The sequence below is a fragment of the Leucoraja erinacea genome, chromosome 8 (genome assembly GCF_028641065.1).
Source record: "Leucoraja erinacea ecotype New England chromosome 8, Leri_hhj_1, whole genome shotgun sequence".
NCBI lineage: Eukaryota > Metazoa > Chordata > Chondrichthyes > Rajiformes > Rajidae > Leucoraja > Leucoraja erinaceus.
Window position 1 is genome coordinate 37,876,736 of NC_073384.1, and position 18,621 is coordinate 37,895,356.

The window sequence follows — 18,621 nt, forward strand, 5'->3', positions numbered from 1 at the left end:
CACGCAGCAAAAGTGAGAGATGAGAGGGGCAAGTGGGATGAATTAATTTTTGCTATTTGTCTGCTGTTGATTCAATGTTTGTGACAGCACAATGTTTTGACTCGTGTCTGTTCTCCTTTGTGTAGATTGTGCATCGGTAAAGCCGCCGGTCTGGCTCCAGACTCTGATGACCGCCTGCTGCTTTGCCAGCGACTTCAGCATTCAGAGTATTGCCATTTCTCTGGTGCTTGACTTAGTTGGACTCGCACAGTCCGTTGCTGTAGTGAGTGGAGAATGCTTGAACAGCCTTGAATCCGCACAGCCTCGGAGTCCCAACCAGGGCACGGTGGCGGTGGTCATCATGCCTCCACTAACGCAGGGAAACCTCAAGTTTATGGTTCAAAAGACAGAGTTTTTCAAGGTGAGTCTGTCTTTAAAGATCCCGAGCTGTGAATGGTGAAGACTCTCTGCCTTCTCTTGTATTTTGGAATGCTTCTGTTTAGTTTAGAGGTGCAGCGTGGAAACAGGCCCTTTGGCCCACTGAGTGCGCGCTAACCAGCAATCACCCGTACACTAGTTCAATTCTACACGCTAAGGACAATTGACAGAAGCCAATTAACCTACAAACCTGCATGTGTTTGAAATGTGGGAGAAAAAATGGAGCACCCGGAGAAAACCCACGCGGTCACAGGGAGAGTGTACAAACTCTACACAGTCAGGATCGAACCTGGGTCTCCGTCGCTGTAAGGCAGCAACTCTACCGCTGCAGTACCTGGAACTAAATTATAATCTTTAAACATTGTATTTTGACAACATTATATACTCCATCCAAGGACCCAAGCACATACAGGGCTCTCTGATGCCAGCCAGGCAACCTAGGCAGCTTTTTAGGTTGCCAAATGACAGTTTAGGTGGTCATTTAAGACGGTTTGCATGACACGTGCGATAATGTGCTCGGACGAAGTGCGTAGTTACCAGTCGGAATTATGGTCAATGAAGCATTCACATATTATTTCTGCTTCAAATAAAGTCACAAACTAAACATATTCACCAATCAAGACATGATATATACCACAATGACATGCAGCAAAATTACAATACAGTATCGCAACTCTTTTTACACGTTGCAATGAATGTAATTTCTATTATTTCTTTCCACTTCCAAATAAAAATCAGGTTGGATTATTCAGCGTATGATCAACCTCAGTGAGACCAAGCACAGGCTTGGCGATCGCTTCGCACAACACCTCCACTCAGTTCTCAATAACCAACCTGATCTCCTGGTGGCTCAGCACTTCAACTCCCCCTCCCATTCCGAATCCGACCTTTCTGTCCTGGGTCTCCTCCATGGCCGGAGTGAGGCCCACTGCAAATTGGAGGAAGAGCACCTCATATTTCACTTGGGTAGTTTACACCCCAGCGGTATGAACATTGGCTTCTCCAATTTCAGGTAGTCCTTGCTTTCTCCCTCCTTCTCCTCCCATTCCCAGCTCTCCCACAGCCTACTGACTCTGCCTCTTCCGTTCTTTTTCCTGCCCTCCCCCCGACATCAGCCTGAAGAAGGGGCTCGACCCGAAAAGTCGCCTATTCCTTCGCTCCATAGATGCTGCCTCACCCGCTAATTTTTTCCAACTTTGTCTACCAACGGATCCCACCACTGGCCACATCTTCCCATCTCCTCCTCTGTCAGCTTTCCGCAGGGACCGCTCCCTCCGTAACTCTCTGGTCCGGCGGATGAGGAGCAGCTGGAGAACGGAGACCCGGACACGGATGGCGGGCAGAGACGGAGAGTGACAAAGAGAGAGATAGAGAGGGAGGCCCGCTCAGAGTTGAACGATAGGTGTCACGGGTGCTTGCCAAGACGGGCAAAATGGCACGGCTTTTAGGTTGCCCGGTGGGGTTTTAGGTCGCCATTGGCACCCGGACAGCCGTTAATTTCGAGCCCTGACATAACCTTTTTCCCTGAGTGGAAATGTCCAACGTTAGAGCGCATAGCTATCGGGTGAGAGGGGAAAGTTTAATGGAGATGTGCGAGTGTGCACGTTTTTCACACAGAGAGTAGTGGATGCCTGGATCACATTGCCTGGGATGGTGATGGAGGCAGAGATTATAGTGGTGTGTAATTGGCTTTTAGATAGGCACACATTAGTGCAGGGAATAGAAAGATATGGATTGTTTACAGGTAGTTGAGATCAGCTTAACTTGGCATCATGATTGACATAAACATTGTGAACAGAGCGGGCCATTCCTGTGCTGTAATGTTCTATGTTCAATGATCTAACGCAAGAGGTGTTCTGGGGTCGGGTTAGGGTTGTGTAGGTTGGTTCAAGAACCTGATAGTTATAGGATGGTAACCGTTTCTGAAGTTGTTGGTGTGGGACCTAACCAACTAGAATGGGCAAATGTTTAGTTTAGAGATACAATGTGGAAACAGGCCCTTCCACCCACTGAGTCCACGCCAACCAGCGATCACCCCGTACACTAGTTCTATCCTACACACTTGGGACAATTTACAGAAGCCAAAGGGGGAATGTTCAAACTCTGTACACACAGCACCTGTAGTCAGGATCGAACCCAGATCTGTGGCGCTGTGAGGCAGCAACTTTACCGCTGCACCACCGTGTTGTCCTGGCACAGGACAGATTGCTGGCAGGAACAGATGCATTAACTTGTCTTTGTCTAAAAGTATAGCCTAAAATTAAGAAAGTTAAATTAATATATTGTATCTATGGTGGAATGTCAGTATTAAATTTATAGCAAGTGTATATGCTGCACAGTTTATTAATTAACAATTAAATTGGCATTGATTTTCTTTTCTTTTCCCCTTAAGCAAGTGGCAGTGGCACTTTGGAACCAGCTTGGGGAAAAAACACCCCAATATTATCAGAGGAGCGTGGAACTGTTTTATCAGCTGCATAATCTCGTTCCATCCTCCAGCGTGTGCGAAGATGTCATAAGTCAGCAACTGCTCAACAAAGACAAGGTATGGTTGCCTCCAGTATAATGCAGTATAATGTAGATAAATGTGAGGTTATCCATTTTGGTGGCAAGAACAGGAAAGCAGACTATTATCTAAATGGTGGCCGACTAGGAAAAGGGGAGATGCAGCGAGACCTGGGTGTCATGGTACATTGAAAGTAGGCATGGAGGTGCAGCAGGCAGTGAAGAAAGCTAATGGTATGTTAGCTTTCATAGCAAAAGGATTTGAGTATAGGAGCAGGGAGGTTCTACGGCAGTTGTACAGGGTCTTGGTGAGACCACACCTGGTGTATTGCGTACAGTTTTGGTCTCCAAATCTGAGGAAGGACATTATTGCCATAGAGGGAGTGCAGAGAAGGTTCACCAGACTGATTCCTGGGATGTCAGGACTGTCTTATGAAGAAAGACTGGATAGACTTGGTTTATACTCTCTAGAATTTAGGAGATTGAGAGGGGATCTTATAGAAACTTACAAAATTCTTAAGGGGTTGGACAGGCTAGATGCAGGAAGATTGCTCCCGATGTTGGGGAAGTCCAGGACAAGGGGTCACAGCTTAAGGATAAGGGGGAAATCCGTTAAAACCGAGATGAGAAGAACATTTTTCACACAGAGAGTGGTGAATCTCTGGAACTCTCTGCCACAGAGGGTAGTCGAGGCCAGTTCATTGGCTATATTTAAGAGGCAGTTAGATGTGGCCCTTGTGGCTAAGGGGATCAGAGGGTATGGAGGGAAGGCAGGTACGGGATACTGAGTTGGATGATCAGCCATGATCATATTGAATGGCGGTGCAGGCTCGAAGGGCCGAATGGCCTACTCCTGCACCTAATTTCTATGTTTCTATGCCTCGTTTAGCTTAGAGATACAGCATAGAAACAGGCCCTTTGGCCCACTGAGTCTGCACCGACCAGCAATCACCCCGTAAACTAGTTCTATCCTACACACTGGGGACAATTTACAAAAGCCAATTAACCTACAAATGTTGCACGTCCTTGCAATTAGGGAGGAAAGCGGAGCGCCCGGAGAAAACCCACGGGCGTTGTTTTTCGTGGACAGTATCCGTAGTCGGGGTCGAATTCGGGTCTCTGGGGCTGTAAGGCAGCAACTCTACCGCTGCCGCCCTGTCGTACAAGGTTTCAACTCGGTATATCTGAGATAATTCTGCAGCCAATGGCACCGAGGGAGATCACTAGTGTTGGATTTGATCTTCAAAGCAAAAGGGCGTACCTTTCGAGGAGATGAGGAGGAATTTCTTCAGGGGGTGGTGAATCTGTGGAATTCATTGCCACAGATGGCTGTGGAGGTAGTTATTGGGTATTTTTAAAGTGGAGATTGACAGATTCCTGATTGGTACAGGCATCAGGGGTTATGGGGAGAAAGCCGGTGAATGGGGTTGAGAGGGAAAGATAGATCGCCCATGATTGAATGGCGGAGTAGACTTGATGGGCCGAATGGCCTACATCTGCTCCAATAACATGAACCTCTTGCTAAACCTACAGCTGGAGTGACACAGTGACTCTTTTCATGCAGTCATGTGAAGCTCCGAATGACAGGCACCAGATATATCTGTGTGCCTTGCTGATATGGGTAAAATTGAAGTATCCTGGGGCCTGCAGCATGTGTTGGGCCCTTTGTGGGTGAATGCAAGAACAACGTGTGGTTGAGATCCTTTGAACATGGATGTGATCTGAGGTAGCACATCCTAATGGAATCAACAACAGGGAGAGGGGGAAGGCAGGAGGGGAGAGGAGGAGGCAGGGGGTTGGGGAGAGGGAGAGGCGGGGAGGGGGGAGGGAGAGGCGAGTGGAGACGGGAGAGCAGGTAACGGATAGAGACAGGTGGGAGGGAGGGGGAGGGAGAGGCGGCGGGGAGAGGTTTGCTCTATAACACAGGTGAAAGAAACCTGATTAAATGAACCAAAATGAGTCCCTTACAATAAACATTCTCTTCCATCTTACACGTCTCCAATTGTATTGTTTGCAACACCCAGAAAACATATTAAAACTAATTTTAGGGGCAGCAAAGTGGTGCAGCGATAGGGTTGCTGCCTTACAGCACAATAGACCAGGGTTTGATCCTGACTACGGGTGCCGTCTGCGACCATGTGGGTTTTCTCCAGGTGTTCCGGTTTCCTCACTCATTTCAAAGAAGTACAGGTTTGCAGGTTAATTGACATGTAAAATTGTAAATCACTACCTACACTATAAAATATAAACTATAAACTATATCACTACCATTGAGGATATACTAGCAACAACTGTTTACTTGGAGCCTTTAACTTAATGGACTTTTACCCAGGGTAGAAGCATGAAGAACCATAGGGCATAGGTTTATGGTGAGAAGGGCAAGATTTAATAGGAAGCTGAGGGACAAGTATTTCACTCAGAGAGTGGTGGGTGTATGGTATTTGAGGCAGATACTGTAACAATATTTAAAAGACACTTGTACAGTGACGTGGATAGGAAAGGTTTAGAGGGATATGGACCAAATTCAGGCAAATGGGATTAGCTTAAATGGAACATCTTGGACTGCATGGACGAGTTGAGCTGAAGGAGCCTGTTTCCTTGCTGTATGACTATAACTGAGTAAAGTATCACATGGTTTTTCATAGCAGTGAAGCCAATCATTTTTGTCAAGCCCCCATTAGGGCAAACGTTTGGTCAAGGAAGAAGGTTTATAGAAGCTTATTATAGGAGAGTTGGAGGTGTGTTGAGGCTTTGAAAGATGAAGGCTCAGACACCAATGTGGAACAATTAAAATCTGGGGTACAGAAGAAGACAGATCTGCAGATTCACTAAACAAGTTCTTTATAGCTGGTTTCAAATGAGGTTACATTTTTCCCCTTCATTTCCCAGCTTACCTGCCAGACAATTTCTTCTTGTGCTTAAGTAAAAATGGAACCAAAACTGAGCATTGTGTTACCGCAACTGCACGCGGTTTTAACGTTTATCTTTCTTTTCTTATAGAAAATACGAATGGAAGCACACTTAAAATTTTCAGTGCTTTGGCACATTACTCGGGACCTTCTCATCAATAAATCTTCTTCCTTTAAACGCACTTTTGACAGGTCAGTGATTTTATAAGCCCTGTGTTATTGTGGTGGAATCGTATTTTTAAACATGGAATGTTTAATAGATGGAAGATGCAAGATGCAATTTGTATAATAGAGCCAGAGAGCTGCATAACACAGAGTTTGTTTTTTTTACCCAGAGTAGGGGAGTCAAGAACCAGAGGAGACAGGTTTAAGGTGGAGGGGAAAGATTGAATGGGAACCTGAGGGACAACCTTTTCCACACAGAGGCGTATTATAAGAGAGTTGGAGGTGTGTTGAGGCTTTGAAGGCTCAGACACCAATGTGGAACAATTAACATTTGGGATACAGGACAGATCTGCAGATCTGTTGGGTATTTGGGACGAGCTGCTAGAGAAGGTAGTTGGGGTAGGTACTGTAAGGACATTAACATGGACATGTACATGGATAGGAAAGATTTAGAGTGATATGGGCAAGCACAGTCAAATGGGATTAGCTTAGATGAGGCATCTTGGTCAGCAAGAACGTGTTTGCTGAAGGGCCTGTTTCCGTGCTGTATGACTCTATGACTCAATGAATTAAATCCCAACCTGCCCAACCTCTCCAAAAAAACTCAGTCCGTCAACTCCTGTCAAAGTTCTGGGCAGAGAGACACAGCAGTAGAGTTGCTGCCTCACAGCGCCAGAGACTCGGGTTCGATTTTGACCTTGGGGTGCTGCCTGTTTGGAGTTTGTATGTGTACGGGTGATCATTGGTTGGCATGGACTCGGTTGGCCAAAGGGCCTGTTTCCATACCGTATAACTAAATTAAACTAAACACCCTAAACACTAGTTAGTTAGGTCCCACACCCCCAGCATCAGGAACAGCTACCTCCCAGGTTCTTGAACCAACCTACACAACCCTAATCCTATCTCAACAACAGAACATTTCTAACCACTTCTTGCACTTGAACATTGATCAGTACAGCACAGGAAAGGCCCTAGTTTATGGATAATTGATGGTCGGCACAGACTCGGTGGGCTGAAAAGTTTGTTTCCAAGCTGTACAACTAAAACAAGGCATTTGCCAAGCTGTGCTTACATTTAGTGTAGGAAGGAAATACAGATTGTTTAAGAAGGAATTGCAGATGCTGGAAAATCGAAGGTACGAAGGCAACGTTTCGGGCCGAAACCCTTCTTCAGACTGAAGAAGGGCTTCGGCCCGAAACGTTGCCTATTTCCTTTGCTCCATAGATGCTGCTGCACCCGCTGAGTTTCTCCAGCTTTTTTGTGTACCAAGGAAATACAGATGCTGGTTTACACTGAAGATAGACACAAAATGCTGGGAGTAACAGCGGGTCAGTCTGCATCTCTTGGAGAATAGAAATAGGCTTTCATTTACAGTTGTGTTTTGCAGATCTCTTTCCATAATGCTCGATAGCCTGAACAGTACGGATGGTTCCATTTGTTCAGTGGCTCAGGCTTGGCTGAATCAGGTCATCCAGAGACATGACATTGCAAGAATCCTTGAACCACTCCTGCTGCTGCTCCTGCACCCAAAAACCCAGCGCATCTCTGTGCAACGGATGCAAATGGAGTGGCACGTCACAAAACCCAAGAACACTCCTGTGGAAGAAGATGGAAACAATTACTTTGGAGGAATCAATACAGTTGATAGTGAGTGTCCTTTTAATTAGCATTGTTATATGATAAGTCTAGTCATTAATCTATTTTGAATTTTCATTTAATTCACAGTTTGTTAAAATATTGATAAGGAGAAACAAGATGCTGTAGCCATGATCATAGAAACATAGAAATTAGGTGCAGGAGTAGGCCATTCGGCCCTTCGAGCCTGCACCGCCATTCAATATGATCATGGCTGATCATCCAACTCAGTATCCCGTACCTGCCTTCTCTCCATACCCCCTGATCCCCTTAGCCACAAGGGCCACATCTAACTCCCTCTTAAATATAGCCAATGAAGTGGCCTCAACTACCCTCTGTGGCAGAGAGTTCCAGAGATTCACCACTCTCTGCGTGAAAAAAGTTCTTCTCATCTCGGTTTTAAAGGATTTCCCCTTTATCCTTAAGCTGTGACCCCTTGTCCTGGACTTCCCTAACATCGGGAACAATCTTCCTGCATCTAGCCTGTCCAACCCCTTAAGAATTTTGTAAGTTTCTATAAGATCCCCTCTCAATCTTCTAAATTCTAGAGAGTATAAACCAAGTCTATCCAGTCTTTCTTCATAAGACAGTCTGGTACATCCCAGGAATCAGTCTGGTACATCCCAGGAATCAGTCTGGTACATCCCAGGAATCAGTCTGGTTCAATGGTGGAGTAGACATGATGGTCTAATTCTGCTCCTATAACATGAACTTATGAGTGAGTATGTTCTTGTGCTGTACTATTTTATGTTCTATGTAAGAAGGACTTTTGATTACATAATAAAACATTTAAAACTCAATTATCAATATTTTAATTAAAACACAAAACTATGGAGTATGTCAGCGTGTCAGGTAGTATCTTAGTTTTGTATCTGTTTAGTTTGATTTAGATATACAGTACAGTGTGGAAGTAGGCCCACCGAGTCCATGCCAATCAATAAGTGCTCATACACTATTCTACCCTACACATTTGGGACAAGTGACAGAAGCTAATTAACCTACAAACCTGCACACCTTTCATGATGTGAGAGGAGAATCGAGCAACCGAAGAAAATCCACGCGGTCACAGCCAGAATGCACAAACTCCGCTCAGGATTGAACCCAGGTCTCTGGCATGTAAAGCTACAATTCTACCACTGCACCACTGTGTCTCCCTGTGGAGGGGAATGGACAGGTGGGGATTTAGTTCTGAAGAAGGGTCCTGACCCGAAACGTGAGTCTGAAGATGGGTCCCAACCTAAATGACACCTATCCATGTTCTCTAGCGATGCTGCCTGACCCTCTGAGTTACTCCAGCGCTTTGTGTTTTTATTAAAGTATTGATCATTGAGTTATAATTATTTTATTATGTAATTTAAAGTCCCTCATATATAGAACATAAAATAGTACAGCACAAGAACATGCCATTAGGCCCACAATGTCTGTGCTGAACATGATGCCAAGATAACCTCATCCCCTCTGCTTGCATGTGATCCATATCCCTGCATTCCCTGGATATCTGTGTACTTATCTCAAAGCTTCTTAAATGCCACTACTGTATCTGCCTCCACTGCCACCTCTTGTAGTGCATTCCAAGCACCCACTGCACTCTGTGTAAAATAAACATGTCCCACACATCTCCTTTAAACTTTGTCCCAGCCATACGAATAAAAAAAAACTAGTCTTTAAGAATTTGGCCCCATGATAAAGGACTATAACTATCGCTTTCATAATTTTATATATTTTTTTATCAAATCTCCCCTTAACCTCTGAAGTTCCAGAGAAAACAATCCAAGTTTGTCCAACCTCTCCCTGTAGCTAATACCCTCAAATCCAGGCAGCATTCCTGTCTTAAACCCTCTTCTGATCTAGTCTTCCCATCTTCCCCAACCAACACATGCACAGTCTTTTAAGTGCTAATTATTTTACGTGATAATAATAACAGAAAAGAAATCAAATATTCGCAACATTTTTTTCCCAGTTGATACCAAAGTTGACAATTGAATATTTTTTGTCTATTTATGTGCTTCATTATGAACTATTGAAGTCTTCATTTTCAGATTACATAATTTTATTAGTGTGCTATTTGTTAATAATGAAGAAAGAAAAACTTAACCATGAGTTTACCAAATTAACTAGCAGTATCTGCATTGAAAAGAAATCTTGAACAAATGTATTGTTCTCTGGAATTGGTCGGTATTAAATATGCCTACTGCATCTTAATAATTTAAGACTCAAGGGCCTGTCCCACTGTACGAGGTAAATCAAGAGTTCTCCCGAGTTTTCCCTGATTCGAACTCGGAGAATGTCCGTAGCGGGTGCGTAGGAGTTCGTGAATGTCCCGTACGGCTCGTACGAGTAACGGTAGGTACCCGGGGAATCCGGTAAACTCGTGACGTTTTTTCAACATTGTGAAAAATATACTCGTGATGAAAAAAATTGTTACTTTTTACTCGTATGAGCCGCTACGAGACATCCACGAACTCCTACGGACATTCTCCGAGTTCGAATCGGGAAAACTCTTGAGTTACCTCGTACAGTGGGACAGGCCCTTTAGAGTCATACAGTATGGAAACAGGCCCATCAGCCCAACTCATCCATTCCGACCAAATGTCCTTCCAAACTAATCGCATTTGCCTGCATTTGGCCCGTGTCCCTCTGAACCTTTCCTGTCCATGTACAGACATCATGCATTTCACACAGGGCTTACTTGGAAAAACAGCGCGTAATTCAAAAATGTGTAAATTATTATATGCACGACTAGGCTGCCAGGTGTAAATTTGAACGTGTTATTCCAGAAATAATTTGAGCGCATTATTTCAGAAATATGAGTGTATAAATCTGGCTTTGGTATTAAATGACAAGTGTGTTCCAAAAATGCATGAATCAAACATGCTTAACATGTGAAGTGCCTTTATTTGATTTCTGTTCAAGTGAATAATGTTAGAGCCAGTTAATATGCATTAAAGTTAACTTTCTTTCTAATCCCCTAGTTTTTGGACACCTGTCATTTGACTCTGGTAAGCATCCATCTGCTAAAGGACCTGCAAGCAAATTATTTGCTGCAGAAGAAATGGAAAGCTTCAGCTTCACGGTGAACCCTCTGAGCGACAGGTTGTCCATGTTGAGCACAAGTAGCGAGACCTTGCCCCTGGGAGTGTCAGAGTCCGATCTGCAGGATCAGCAGGCTGAGATGTTGCACAGTTCAGAATCTGGCTGCTCCCAATCCTCAGCCGGAGACAACAACAGCTATGAGGCCGAACCCATGACCATGAGCACTTCCAAAACGAAAAGCAGCTCTCAGATTTGGTCAGAAGACTCGGTGGATGACATAGTCCAGCAAGTGGTTTCAGACTTGATCAACGCTATTGTCAATGGATTGAAAGATGAGTCCGAGCCTCTTGAATACCAGGTTCTGACTTCCACTAAAATCAGTGCAGTGGGATCGAACCTTAATGTACAGACAGCAGACAACACTGTCCAAGGTGAGAGTAAAAGCATGCTTGCTCGAAGTGCCCTGAATGAGGTGGCTCAGTGTGTCGGTCCAGAGGGTTTGATGGCCTCCACGGATGGTGGCATTGGGAGCGTGACTGAAAGTCTAAGCAGACCCAGATCGTCACCGGCAATTGCAACTTCAGAGAACCCTTCCCCTAACTACAGCCTCTCTGCGGAAGAGGTGCAGGCACTGAAAAAGAGCCCAACCGGTGAGCAGTTAGGACAACATGGGCGAGCGATGGAGAAACTAACCGCCACAGAGCTTGGTTTCAAAGATTTTCCTAAACCCCCCGGGGCAAAGCCCAAAGTAAGAGTCAACAGAAAGAGGGATGATGACAAGAAGAAAGCTCAGAACGAGAAAATGAAGACACTTAACGTGTTCTTTGGTGATAGCCTCGATCTAGAGAACTGGTATAGCTGTGGTGAGGGAGAGGTGTCTGAAATGGAGAGTGATGTGGGATCGCCAGGAATTTGGAAAACGTCAAAATTTCACATTCATCCTTTATACCAGCACGTTTTGCTCTACCTCCAAGTGTGCGATTCTACAAGGGCTTTGCACGCTCTGTCTGCCATTGAAGCCATCTTGAAAGCAAACCCGGCAGGATTTGTGAACGCAATCGCTACCACAAGCGTAAATAATACCTACACTCCACAGCTCTCCCTGCTCCAGAACCTCATGGCCAGGCACCGCATCTCGGTCATGGGCAGGGACTTCTACAGCCACATACCACTTGACTCCAGCCATGCCTTCCGTAGCTCCATGTACATAGAGATCATCATCTCTCTCTGTTTGTACTTCCTGAGGAGCTACTACCCAACCCATGTGAAAGTCACCCAACAAGATCTGTCTGGGAACCGGAACCTGCAGATTGTCAGCATCCAGATCCTGACTCTGCTCTTCACAGAGCTCGCGAAGGTGACCGAGGGTTCGGCCAAGGGTTTTGCCAGCTTTATCTCGGATATGTTACTGAAATGCAAGGTTCAGAAAGTGGTGCTCCACTGCCTGTTGTCGTCGGTCTTCAGTGCCCAGAAATGGCACCACCTGCGAACGGCAGGGAAGAACGTCACGGCCATCGAAGAGGGGCTGTCTGAAGACAGCATAATCAATTTTTCCGAGGATGAGATCGACAACTGCAGCACGCTGCAGACTCAGTTACTGAAGCTGGTGCAGCGGCTGATAGTGCTGGAGTACCGCGTGATGGTCGCCTCCGAGGACGGCGAGTCTGGCTACGAATTTGTCACCTCTGATCTGGAGAACAGCAATCCGCAACAACCGCACATCTCCTTGCAATACCTGCACTCCCAACCCATTACCTCTCAGGTTATGTTCATCTCCGCTGTGATTAAAGCACTGAATCAACCATTTTCCTGCAAAATGGACCCTCAGTGGATTGGGTTGATCACATCAGTTCTTCCGTACATGGGGAAAGTGCTGCAGAGAGTGGTGACAGCCGTGACATTGCAGCTGGGCCGAAATTTGGACAACTTGATCCATCAGTACAAGTATGAGTCTGGGATGTCAAACGTCAGGTACGTGCTGTACATGTCATAGTGGTTTGGTTTGATATCTTTTATTCTATTTGATTGAAAGATGCAGCATGGAGACGGGCCCTTCGGCCCACCGAGTCCACGCCAACCACCCGATCACCCGTTCAGACTAGTTCCATGTTATCCCATTTTCTCATCTACTCCCTACACACTAGGGGCAATTTAATAGTCGGGTGCCGTCTGTGTGGAGTTCGTACATTCTCCCTATGACCACATCGGTTTCCTCCCACATTACAAAGACGTGGGAGGAAAGATGTTAATTGGCCCCTAGATTGGCCCCAGCGTGTAGGAAGTGAACGCTAAGGAGGAATAATATAGAACTAACTAGACTAAGTGGGACCCGTTGGGTCCCATGTTCACACGGGAGGGGTGGTGTCCCGACGCAATATTCCACCTCTCCACCAATTCCAGTATTGGTGACAAGTTGGGGGGGGGGGGGCTTTCTGGAGCGCTGGTATGGGTGTTGTTGGCTGCAGTGACTACTGGTCTCCAGAGGGCTAGTGTGAACAAATGGATTCTTGGGGTGGCAGTTCAGTCCCTCAAGCCTGATGTGCTGGCAGCTCACTCACGGCTGGTGGGCTGGCAGTTGACTCACAGCTAGCTATTCCTTGAAATTCCATTTCAAGCAGAGTGCTAGGCCACAAAATTCAAGTGCAGTTTCATACCATTTCAAGCAGGGTGCAAGGCAGTGTCTTCACTTCAACCCAAACCCCCCAAACAACCATTTGCAGGCAGTGCCATTTTACTTCAAACCAACAATATTTTCATTTTCAAACCACATTAAGGGCACTCACAGTTGAGTAGACATGTGTTCAGTGTTATTCAGAGCTCAGAGAGATGGCTTCTTCCAACTTGCAGAGACTGAGTGAGGCACACCACTTCCTGTTTTTATAGTCCCTTCCCCTCCCTCCAGCAGGGGCAGCACAGAGAATGGCAATTAACAAAAAAAACATTAATATCTCTCTGATTTTTCATCGATGGGAAAAATCCTCTGGCCCAGGAAGGCAGAAGGGGGCTCTGAGCGAGGTGGCAAAAAATTACAGCCAGAGGTGGCGACGTTCTCTCAGAAATCGCAGCACAGTGGGCCAAAAGCAGTCAAGATCAGACTTTTAGTAATATAGATGTGAATGGGTGAACGATGGTCAGTGTGGACTCGGGCCAAAAGGCCTACTTCCATGCTGTATCTTTCAATCAAGTTCAGATCAAATTTAAGCAACCTGTGAAATAAATCAGTGCACAGATTGAAGGGTGTATTTTGTTCACATGTTTTCTTTGGGATTGCAAGAAACTGCAAATGCTGGTTTACATTTAAAAAAAAAAACCCTCAAAGTGCTGGAGTAGCTTAGCATGCCGAGCAGCATCTGTGGAGAACATGGGTAGGTGATGTTTTGCGTTGTGACCCATCTTCAAACTCAATAGACAACATATCTGGACACAAAATGCTGGAATAACTCAGCGGGTCAGGCAGCATCTCTGGAGAGAAGCAATGGGATCAGTCTGAAGTAGGGTCTCGACCCGAACCATCACCCATTCCTTCTCTCCAGAGATGCTGCCTGACCCGCTGAATTACTCCAGCATTTTTTGTCTACCTTCGATTTAAACCAGCATCTGCAGTTCTTTCCTACACATATGGGGTCTGGACCCATCTTCAGATTCAATCAGTGATATTTTGGGTCGGAACCTTTCTTAAGAAGAAGGAGCCTGATCCGAAATGTCACCAACTTAGTTCGAAAAAGGCGATGTTTTGGATCGGGACCCTATCAATGTCTTACAAAGTTGCTGGCTCACCTGCTCAGCTACTCTGACACTTTTTTAGCTTTTTGATTTGTTTTGAAAGTCCAAGTCTATTCTAATCCACTTTATCTGGTTTTCCAAAGGCCCACATGGATGGCAGTGAGTGTTCCACCTGATATGATTCTCACTCTCCTAGAAGGCATGACCACAATTATTCACTACTGCCTCTTGGACTCGTCCATACAGTACCACCAGGTGAGTTACTCATTCAATGACTGACACTTTGCAAGCAGCAAAACTATTCCTATATCACACAAAAAAATCATTTATCTGGGGCTATAAATATGTTAAGATCATTTTTTTTAAATGAAGAAATTAATGTTTTCTTTGAGATACAGCATGGAAACAGGCCCTTCAGCCCAACAGGTCTATGCCGACCATCAATCACCATTCCCACTAGTTCTATGTTATACCACTTTCTCATCCACTCCCAACACGCTGAGGGCAATTTTACAGAGGCCAATTAACCTGCAAACCCGCACGTCTTTAGGATGTGGGAGCAAACCATAGCATTCAGAGGAAACCTAAGCTGTTATAGGAAGAACATACAAACTCCACACAGACAGCACCCGAGGTCAGGATCAAACCTGGGTATCTGGTGCTGTGGGGCAGTGGCTCTACCAGCTGCACCACTGTGCCACCCTGCATCCTGTAACCTAATAACGCAGCCTGAAATGGAAAGAAAATGTCACGGTATTATTTTAGTGATACACCTTTTCTGGTGATTGATCCTTATATTTCTTCTTCTCTGATGAAGCAACCAAACTCAATGTCATCTGTCCCTCCACAGATGCTGCCTGACTCACTAAGTTCCTCCAGCATTTTGTTTTTGTTTCTGGCATCTGCAGTTCCTTGTGTCTCTTTGCCTTTCCCTCTGTATTTGAATTATTATGCAGTATGGGGAACAACTGTAAAGCAAAAGCCCACCTTGTGATGGCTTTAGTTGGGCCCACATTGCCATGGGTTTTAGGCATTCCGCTTCTGCAGGTTGCTGCTTTCAATGGTGCTTCACTACCACATGTGCAAAGTGCAAACTCACAATGAAATTCATTTCTTACAAACAGTCCAATAGAGTATTGCCATACCATCCCCGATTCGCAATTGTACAGAAATATTCTACAGAGCCTGCATGCTAGAGGGTTCATGCTTGGCGCCATTTTCCAAGTCCAGTCCACGTTCCAGTTGTTATGAGCGGTGCCCGATTTGCTTTGTACTGTTGATTGCGTTCTGTTACTCACAGCACAACTGCGTGAGTCTAATGACATAATTCTTACATTTGTATGCTCCAACGTACCACTTGCGAATTAAAGGAATACCTTATGCAAAGGAAAGTCTAATTCCAAACCGAGTACGTTCCTTTTCGCTTGTTTAATTGTTATGCTTCCACCATAATTTTTGAATCGTTACTGTGTACTGTTTAACCTAATTTAAACATCTGGTTGCTCAGTTTAGTTTTTAGTTGAGAGATACAGTGCGGACACAGGCCCCAGGGCCCACCCAGTCTGCACCAACTAGCAATCCTTGCACATTAACACTACCCTGCATAGACTAGGGACAATTTTTACATTCACACCAAGCCAATTAACCTACAAACCTACACGTCTTTGTGTGTGGGAGGAGACTCAAGATCTCGGAGAAAATCCACGCAGGTCGCGGGGAAAACGTACAAACTCCGTACAGACAGCACCTGTAGTCAGGATCGAACCCGGTTCTCTGACACTGTGAGGCAGTAGCTCTACCGCTACGCCACCATGCCGTGGTGCAAAACATAAAGTGCTAGAGGACCTCAGAGGGTCAGGCAGCATCTGTGATGGGAATGGACAGGCAAGATTTCTGGTCGAGACCTTTCTGCAGATTCAAGAAGTCCATTCCCTTCCCAGATGCTGCTTGACCTGCTGAGTTCCTCCGGCACTTTAGAGTCACAGAGACATACAGCAAAGAAACAGGCCCTTCAACCCAACTTGCCCATGCCGACACAACTTGCCCAGGTTTCCTCCCAAAGTCCTAAGGATATGCATTTCAGTAGGTTAGTTCACCTCTAGAGTGCAAGTGAGTGGTAGAATCTGGGGATAGTTGATGGGAGTGTGTGGAAATTAAAATCGGGAACTTGATTGCTATTGTGTACTCGGTAAGCTGAAAGCATCACTTTCTACACTGCATGGTGCTGTGATCCTATGACATTCCTCAATTCATATATCTCATTACTTGTCGCAGCCACAACTAATGAATAGCAGAACACAATGTTCTGGGGGAACTCAGCGGGTCAGGTGGCGTCTGTGAAAGAAATGGGGGAGACACAACTGCTAGACCCAGGTTTGATCCTGACCTCTGGTGCAGTCTGTGTGGAGTTTGCACGTTTTCCCTATGACGGCATGGGTTTCCTCCGGTTTTTCCGGTTTCCTCCCACATTCCAAAGAGGTGTGGGTTTATAGGTTAATTGGCTTCTCTAAATTGTCCCTAGTGTGTAGGATAGAACCAGTGCATGGGGAATTGATAGTAGGCACGGAATCTGTGGGTTGAAGGGCCTGTTTCCACGCTGTATCTCTAAACTAAACTAGCGGGTATGGGTGATCGATGCTTGGTGCAGACTTGGAATGGCCTGTTTCCATGCGGTATCTCTCAAAATGTTTCAGTCCATATAACCCTGAGTTTGAATGTAGTTACTAACACTGCCTATTGCTGTTGTTTTCCCCCGAGTAATTGACTCTATCCGACAGAATTCCAGCTTACCCTGATCCAATAGGTAGGTGATTAACCCCCTCAAAAGGTGCTCCAGTTTATGTGCACATGGATGACTGATGCAGAGAAATCAGGTTACCTGAAGATGTAGAAACTAAAGATGTGTCCAAGAGGCTGCAACATGCCCAGACAAGGCGGCACAGTGGCACAGCAGTAGAGGTGCTGCCTTACAGCGCCAGAGACCCGGGTTCGATCCTAACCACGGGTGCTGTCTGTACAGAGTTTGTATGTTTTCCCTGTGACCACGTGGGTTTTCTACTGGTGCTCCGGTTTCCACCCACATTCCAAAGGTTTGCAGGTTAATTGGCTGCTATAAATTGTAAATTGCCACCGTGTGCAGGATAGTGCTAGCGTACGGGGTGATTGCTGGTTTGTGGGGACGCAATGGGCCGATGGGTCTCTTTTCACGCTGTATCTCTAAAGACAGGAGGTGAGGTGCTTGCAATGGACCTCTTTGTTCCGGTACAGGAGGCCACAAACCAATGGGCCCGAGTGGGAATGCAATAGAAAAGCAAAGTATCAGGAAACGGGAAGGTTGGTATTGCCTCATTGGCTGAACAGAGGTGTTCCTCAAAGCAGTCACCCCACTCAATTTGCATTTGGTTCCTCCAATGTTGAGGAGAAATCATTGTAGAGTACCACATGATTACATTAAAGGGAGGATGTGGTGGCAGTACAGAGAGTGCAGAAGAGATTCACCCCGATGTTAGAACAATGAATTGCAGATGCTGGTTTATACCAAAGAAAAACACAATGGTGGAGTAACTCAGTGGGTCAGGCAGCATCTCTGGAGAATATTAATAGGTGATGTTTCGGGACGGGAAAAAGAGTCTGAAGAAAGAATCCCGACTCGACACGTCACCTATCCATGTTCTCCAGTGATGCTGCCTGACCCACTGAGTCAGCACTTTGTTTCTTTCACCAGGATGTCGCCCGGAATGGAGGACTGTAATTATAAGGAGAGATTGGATAGACCGGGTTTATTCTCAATCAAATGCAGAAGGCTGAGGGGTGATCTTGGAGATGTTTGAAAATGTTAAGGGCATTGATAGGGTGGATAGTTCTCTCTCTTCCCCCCCCGCCAATGAATGTGTACCTGCCAGAGGTAGATACAATTACAACATTTCAAAGGCATTTGAAGGGGTACTTGGATAAGAAAGTTGAAGAGGGATACGGGTTTTAATGGGGGCAAATACATTAGCATAGATGGGCATCATGGTCGGCACGGACAAGGTGAGTCCAAAGGGTCCAGTACTGTTCTGTACAATTCTATGATTCTGAATTTTCAAAAGAATTCTGTATGAACTGGCCGGTCGGTATCAGCCAGAGGTTAGTGCTCTCATTCTGGAATGCCCACTCCCCTCGAAATCCAGGCTTTCACAAATAGTAGTAGATAGTTTAGTTTATTGGCACGTGTACCTAGGTTCAGTGAAAA

At 45.5% G+C, this 18,621-nt stretch overlaps 1 protein-coding gene across 4 annotated transcripts in view; it reads left to right on the top strand.

The window, feature by feature from the left end:
• dop1a (DOP1 leucine zipper like protein A) overlaps positions 1-18,621 on the top strand; it is a 98,428-nt gene that overhangs the window by 48,265 nt on the left and 31,542 nt on the right. For all 4 annotated transcript variants that reach the window (XM_055639496.1, XM_055639499.1, XM_055639498.1 and 1 more), the window contains 6 exons: positions 126-400; positions 2,810-2,962; positions 5,923-6,023; positions 7,384-7,643; positions 10,604-12,635; positions 14,531-14,642. In XM_055639496.1, coding sequence (XP_055495471.1) covers positions 126-400; positions 2,810-2,962; positions 5,923-6,023; positions 7,384-7,643; positions 10,604-12,635; positions 14,531-14,642 — 2,933 coding nt within the window. The remainder of the gene's footprint in view (positions 1-125; positions 401-2,809; positions 2,963-5,922; positions 6,024-7,383; positions 7,644-10,603; positions 12,636-14,530; positions 14,643-18,621) is intronic.